Source organism: Lathyrus oleraceus, chromosome 5, assembly GCF_024323335.1.
Source record: "Lathyrus oleraceus cultivar Zhongwan6 chromosome 5, CAAS_Psat_ZW6_1.0, whole genome shotgun sequence".
Classification (NCBI taxonomy): domain Eukaryota; kingdom Viridiplantae; phylum Streptophyta; class Magnoliopsida; order Fabales; family Fabaceae; genus Lathyrus; species Lathyrus oleraceus.
Genome location: NC_066583.1, coordinates 562,292,509 through 562,300,426, shown reverse-complemented (window position 1 = coordinate 562,300,426; position 7,918 = coordinate 562,292,509). Strand labels below are relative to the sequence as shown.

The 7,918-nt window shown below is 31.3% G+C and overlaps 1 protein-coding gene across 1 annotated transcript; it reads left to right on the top strand.

Moving 5' to 3' along the window:
* The first annotated feature begins 2,344 nt into the window (after nt 1-2,344).
* On the top strand, nt 2,345-2,920 carry LOC127082072 (uncharacterized). Its single transcript, XM_051022295.1, has one exon. The coding sequence runs from the start codon at nt 2,345-2,347 to the stop codon at nt 2,918-2,920; it is 576 nt and encodes a 191-aa protein (XP_050878252.1).
* Nucleotides 2,921-7,918: the final 4,998 nt, after the last annotated feature.

Below are 7,918 nucleotides of genomic sequence, written 5' to 3'. Positions count from 1 at the left end.
CATCTCTGCTTGTCGATTGTTATGAGTGTTGGTGAGACGAGCTAACCGTCTTGGGCTGTTGCGAGAAGGTCCCTCACCATTGTTGATGGTTTATGATCCTTCCTGTTCAACCATTTTTTCTGTTGTTGGTGAGACAGTTTAAGTAGAAGTTTCTTTCTTTTGATTCCTTTTCTTGGCTATCTATTTACGTTTCTTTATTTGTCTCTTATTTCTTCGAGTTGTCCTTTCGATCTCGGGATCAAAAAGCAATGGCTCTTCTAAATTTTTACCTCGCATACACAAAGTTTATAAACCTAGTCAAACGAAAGTTAGCAGAAGGAAGGGTAAAGAATATATAATTATATTAATTATAATAATATATAATATATAATATATATATTAATATATCTATATATATTATATATATATATATATATATTATATATATATATTATAATATATATAATATTATATTAACAAAACGCACAAACTTAAAATGATAAAAAATATCGCTATGCTTGTAATTTCTAAACGCCAGTCCGTGGCAACAACGTCATTTTGATGTTCATGTAATCAAAAGTGTGTATTGTTTGTATCGTATCCACAGGGACTAGTGCGATATTACTGTCGTTCGACAATTAATATAATTTAAAGTTGAGGTTTACAAGATACTTGTTTGAGATGATAACATAATGTAAAATAAAACAATATTGAATAAATTAAGTTTCGTTGATAGAAAATCTTGTTGGGATTGGATTTTCTCTATCGTGCGCATATGTAAATTATCAATTACTTTTTGCATAACTTTGTTATTCATTCTTATCTTCACATATCCCTTGCAACAAAGTGTATATCTACACATTTGTTTGGATTTCAACCAATTTGTTTAATCAGTAATTTCTCGATCTATTAAATAAACCGCTCGCATTAAAAGCTGATATTTATTGTGAAAATTGAACCCTAATTCTATGTCTAGCAATTAGCATTTAACCGATTGTTATCTTGAATCAAGATTCGAAAGTATTTCTCAATCAGAATTTGTATCTATAAGTTTAATGGATAAAACAAAGATAACATCAACAATTATGAATAACAAGTTTATATATCAAAACATAATCAATAAATATACATACGATTATAGTGGATTCTATCCAATGCCAACAAGAGAAGGAAATTAGCTAGTCATTCTCATCGTAGTTTGATACAAAATGAAGGAATTAAGATGAATCAACATTAACAATGATTCCCCGACTCTTGATATATATACAACTCGTATCCTCACTTCCCTTATCTTACTTCATATTCAATCAATTACACTAATATCAAGTGATATCTAACCGTCAATAATCAATCATCACCGAATGGATTTGGCCTCTATTTATAGTTTTTCCAAAATGCCACTCCCGCGCTTTATGCAAAAAAGTTGCGTTGCAGCGCACCCAGGTTTCTTAGCCTTGAAGAGTTCTGCAAACCGCCTTTGGAATTTATCCTCCTTAGTGCGCTTTGTGCAAAAGGTTGTATTGCAGCGCTCCTGCACTACAACAACACTTTGCGTATTATAGCACAACGAATCTCTTTTCCTTGTTGCATGCGTGCTTGAAATACAACCCCACTGGAAACTTGATGATCCATGCTTGTTGTAGCGCACTGCAACATGCCTGTAGCGCATTTGCTCGTGTTTTGTCATGTTTGCTCACTACTTTTGCGCTACTGCGCCCTTGTAACATGCCTTTTTTTTTGCTTTGATGCTTAGGCCTGAATTGTGTGATCCTTCCTGCATTAATACACAAGGATATTAAAAAGTAACCATTCTCATTCATAAATCCCTATTCTAGTTAACACTTTAGAAAATATCAAAGAATCATAGCGAGTAAATCTTATAAGTTCCAAAATATTATGCTTTAATACCCTCCCTTTGGCACTTATCATTTACCTTACTCAAGTGAAGGATTTACATGTAACACTATGGATAATCCTAAGAATGAATCTGGCAAGGTGGTAGAAACAGGTTTTTAGGTGGCCACCAACAAGGGTGAAGATAAAATAGTTGCAAAGGTTTTGATGGAAAAGGAAGAAGTGAGCATTGAAAAAGAGAAGAGTAACGATCAGGGTGACTAAGAGGAAAGAGAATGGCCTTGGAACAATTAATTGTTAAAAACTCCCCTTGGAGAAGGACCAAGAAGCAGATCCTAAATGAGCCTAACCCGGAACTACTTGATTACATCAAACCACCATATCCTATAATTAAGAAGAAACCATTAAACAAATATGGGGCATAATTGCTGGCAAAGTTTAAAGAGATGCTGAATTTATGCAGACATTTCTAAATAGTATAAAGCAAAAGTTGGTAAAAGAACATGTGAACATGATCCAGAAAGATGAGATGACACTTCCTCATGCATTTCCACCAAAGATGAAAGATCCCGGAAAGTTCACAATCACTTGTACCATTGGTGGAGTAAAGATCCCACACACTTTATGTGATTTAGGGTCTAGTATCAATTTCATGCCACTTAATAAATTTAAGGAAATGAAACTGGGAGAGATCATACCGAGTAATATGACTCTGACTTTAGCCAATTCATCTGTTACTCATCCGCTTGATATCGTACAAGACGCATTAATTCATGTTGATGGTTTAGTCTTCCCTGCAGATTTTGTGGTAATTGACATGAAGAGAGATTCAGGAGGATCAGTTATTCTCGGACACCCATTCTTGGCAACCGGGAAAGCTTTGATAGATGTGGAAACAGGTGAACTTGTCTTGAAGTTCAATAAGGAAATGATGGTGTTTAATGTGTATGAATGGACACCTTATGTGGATGATCTAGAGACATGTTACCAACTGGAAGAAAAAGATAGTAAGATTGACAAAGGAAGGAAAACACGTGAATTGACCGGCGTGATGGTATACCTTGCGCCTAACATGCCTTATGCATGAACCGTCAAGCTAATGATGGAAAAGAAGCGTTGGATGGGAGGCAACCCATCAATTATAAATATATTTTTTTGGTTTTGTAGAATTTACATTATGTTACTCGAGACATTCAATATGAAGAATTATCCACTCGAGCATGCCTTTCCATTAAAACCTATGGTATCTTTAATAAACAAGTTTGTAGTCGTGTTTCTTTCATATTTACAAATTTAATCATTAGAAAAGAAAATTACAACTTGAAGGCAAAGGATGATAAAAGAATCAAAGGTCTTGAACTCAACCTTCAGATACCTCAACTAGTAAGGTTTGAGAAAAATAAATTCCATTATTCACTATTCTTTCTTATGGAGTGTATCCATGCATTATTGTTTTATCAGGTTTGATCTATTTCTGATTAAATTTGTCTTTATTGATTAACACATACTGAGGCAGTTGTTTATTTATAACTTTGAACCTTTTTAGCTACCATGTAGTAATAGGTATATCCATTGCTAACCACTTTGAACTTAGTCTTTCTTTCGGTGACTTAGCCTTAATTCTTAGCTGTATGACTTGAAAGATATTATCTTTCCATCCTCTCTTTGAAGTTAGGTTGAAATTGTAGTTCTTAAGTGGTATGAAAAAGATTAGGTTTGGGGTTGCTCTTGGAAGTGAGCGAATTCTAAGTTTGGGGTTGGGGTACTAGAGAAGATTTGTCAAAAATTCAAAAAATTGAGAAGATAAGACGTGAAAAAAAAAGAGACTTCTAAAAAAAATTAAACGAATGCATATTAAGGACTGGAATTTAAATATCTATAGTACCATAAAGAAGGAACAAATTAGTATGATAATAGAAGGAGAACTATGCACCTAACTCCAACGGTTTAAACTTACTTTCCCAACAATATCCTACCCGAACATAAGCCAAGATACAACAAAACAATCCCTCAAATGTGTGCGTTTTGATTTCTTCAATAAATTATATTAGAACATGATCGAGCTAACTGTAAACTATTTTTCATGTTGATTGAGAATTTACCTTATCCATTCAATGAGTCAAGGTGAGATGAGAGACAGGTTGAATACTCGTCAAAGTTTGAGGATATTTTTCAAATATTCTGGATGGAAGTTGGAAGCTAGAACGATGTTCAGGTAAAGAAAAAAATTATATTATATGGTGATGTTCAATTATTATTGTGCAACTTGTTTTCTGTTGAAATGTGTTGTTGCAAGCGAGTTACTTGAGGATAAGCAATAATTCAAGTTTGGTGTTGTGATGACACTCCATCAATGCATGAGTTAAAGAGGAGAAAAATGAAGAAGAAAGACCAAAGAATGAGTAAAAAATAGCTAAGTGTGAAGAAATAGGGACTTAGTAAAAAATTAGGTGAAAAAGGGAACAAAAATGTGCAACTATTTGAATAATCATGCGCGGCATCGCACACACAATTAGGATGTATCAACTACATCACACATGCGGTGTAAGTCATGACGCGCACGATGACCCTTTTTTCTAGGTTTTGCTGACGCATTCTGGTCCATTCTGAAGGTTTTTTAAGGGGACTTTATGCACTTTTTTAAGGGTTACAAAATTTGGCACAAGAAGTACGAGTTTTACAACACCATAAGGGATTATTTAGAGCATTTGAAGCCATTGGAGGCCAATCCTTCAAGGGATCTCATATGCAATTCTTCTTAATTGTTTTTGGAATTGTATTTTGAATTATGAGTAGCTAGATCTCTCTAGGTTATGTTGTGTTTGATGAATCTGTTTCGATATTGTTGGGACATATGTGTTGATTTGATATTGTATGAATATTTTGACTTATAATTCTATTCAATTGCTTCTTGTTCTTAATGCTTTTTATTTGAGATACTTTTTTAATCTGATTTTGAGAACATATGGAATACTGACCATTAGTTTATATGTTGGACCTAGAGCAATTGTTGTGCTTACGTTGATTGAATAGCGATAGGAGACCCTGAGTTATGGCAAGTGAATTAACGATCTATTGCATTGTGTAATCCTACTTATGTTGGTGAACTAGGGATAGAAACTATGAGTAGTGATTAGTGAGCTATATCATAATGGATTGGTTATAGCAGTTTTGTTAATTCACTGTGGGATTATAGGGTCAATATCATTCATGTAATGCATCAAACATCAATAATAGAGAAATAAGGGAGTTTATACACAACCTAACCTCTTTCATAATTATCTCCGAGCACTTTGTTTTATTTTCTCATTTGAACTTGAAATCCCCCTATTTACTATTTCCTACGCATTGCACAATTTTGTCTTGTTAAATAGCAGTCCTTATGGATTCGATCTTTTTTATTACTGCGACATTATCAATACACTTGTCGAGAAGTCATAAATTGCATAAGAATTACTTGAATATTTGAACTCCAATGGCTTCGAATGCGCTCAAAAACTCCCTTATAGTGTTGTAGATCGTACTCTCTAGTCTCTAATGCAGAACCCCTAAAAATGTCTAAAGTCTGCCTTTTTATAGCCATCAAATCGTACTAGAACGCGGCAGAAACTTCCTAGAAAAAAAGTATGTCGCATGCACGCAATTGCCTGCATCGCGGGCATGATGCTGCAATGGCTGCTCTTTCACGTGTGCGATGGCGCACAATAGGCTTGCTCGCTTTTGCTCTTTTTTCAGCCAAATTTCTCTAAGTCTCCAATTCTTCATACTTGGTCATTTTTGCTCCGTTCTTTGGCCATTATTCATCAAATTTGATCATCTTTGACTTGTTTTTCTTTGTTTTTTCGATAGAAAATATGCAATGGCATAGTGTCATCATGGCCTACTTTAGAGCATAGTACTAAAATACGATATTTAGCTTTGCATTCTACCCTTACCTTATAACTCTCAGTTTTTTACAAAGGTAATTTCCCTCTCACACCATACACAAATTGCCTCTCTAAAATCAACAAGATAATTAAATTTCATACCCCACTTAAACTTGTATTCAATATTGAGGTTCTTTTTCCTAAACCTTTCAAACTTTGACCCTTTATCATCAACAGATTCATCTGGATCTGAACTGTCCAATTCATCACTATAATATTCATCATTTTCAATTTTCTTTTTGAGCTTACCTGGTAATCCTACAACTGTGTCCCCATGATTTATAGGTACAGTTACATCAACTCCATTAAATCCATCTACAAGAGCAGTAACTCTATCATCCTCAATATCATCAAACCCTTCAATCACCTCATAATCTATTCCTTCCATATTTGTCACCCCATTAAGACACTTATAAACCATTGCTTCCAGTTCTATGTCTTTAACATCATGTTCCACATAAATATCTCCGTCAACTTGAGTTTCACATGCATATGCAGCAAAATCATTTGCATCATCATCCTTCCTTATTTGAAAGAAATCCTCATCTATTTCCATAATCTTCATCCACAACCTATAAGTTCCTTCTTTATAACCCCACCTATTCACCAACTTACGAATTTTAGTCATTGTCCATTTGCCAATGTGTTAACTAGAAATTGTTGTGTCCACACCCCTCTGTATATGATATCATTCTTGTTTACCATTATAAATTCACCCCCATGGTGAAAAATAACATTAAAATGTTGCATGTCCTGTGAAATGGATTCGAAACTCAAACATTTGAAAGGGGTGTCAAAAAAAGAAAGTCAAACATTGGAAGATAGATTGAAATAACTAACCTCATACATTGGAAGCTTCAATGGCGTTTTCGACTGTGCTTTGTCTTCAACCGTCCAGAAATAAGCTTGTCTGCGTATCCAACTGACTAGAAACAAGCTCTTCAACTTTGTCTTCTTCGTAGCAACAAAAGCTACCAGATTTTAGATTTTTAGACTAACACTAACATTTACGATGGATAATTAAATACGGTCAATATCAAAGTTATTAAATTATAAAATAAAATCCATGTCAGATAAACGAGGCATGTCGCGCTGGATTAAAAATAAAATATGGATTGTTTTTCATATCCACGTCAGTTTAATAGTGCACTCAAGATTCATAGAAAAAATCTTATTATAAAGTAGAAATAAAAAAAGATTAGAGAGAATAAACCCATATATTATAGGAGATTCGTATGTTTAACCTTAAAACATAAATTATTAAATAAATATGAAGAAAGTATATGACTAGTTAGTGTTAAAAAATTAATAATGAAATAAATATGAGTAAAGTATGGTGGCTAGTTAGGGGATGTTAGTTTTTATTAATAATTAAAAAATAGATACTCAAATAAATATGAAAAAGTTATATGACTAGTTAGTGGAATGTTAGTTTCTCCTAAATAATTGAAAAATAAATTATTAATTAAATATTGAAAAATATGACTAGTTAGTGGAAGACTACTTTTTAGTAACTAATAATAATGATCAAATAATTAAGTAAAATTACAAAACTCAAAAATATAATATTAATAAAATAAATTTGAACTAATTAATTAGAGAATGTTTTAGTGAATAATAAATAAAATAAATAAATATTTTAACAAAATAAATAAAAATAATAATTCATAAATAAATAATGTCAAGTTTGAACTACAAAAATTTATTAATTACGATATATATATATATATATTATATATAATATATATAATATAATATAGATATATATATATATATATATATTATATCATATTATATATATATAATATTATAATTATATATATATATATATATATATATATATATATAGATATATATATATATATATTATATATTATATATCTATATATATATATATATCAGATATATATTATATATATATCATTATAATATATTATAATATATAATATATATATATTGATATAGCTATATTATCTATATATATATATATATATATTAGATATAATAATATTATATATATATAGATAATATATATATATATATATTATATATATATCTATTAATATATATATATATATATATATATTATATCTATATATAATATATATATCTTATATATTATATATATATATATATATTATAATATATATATATATATA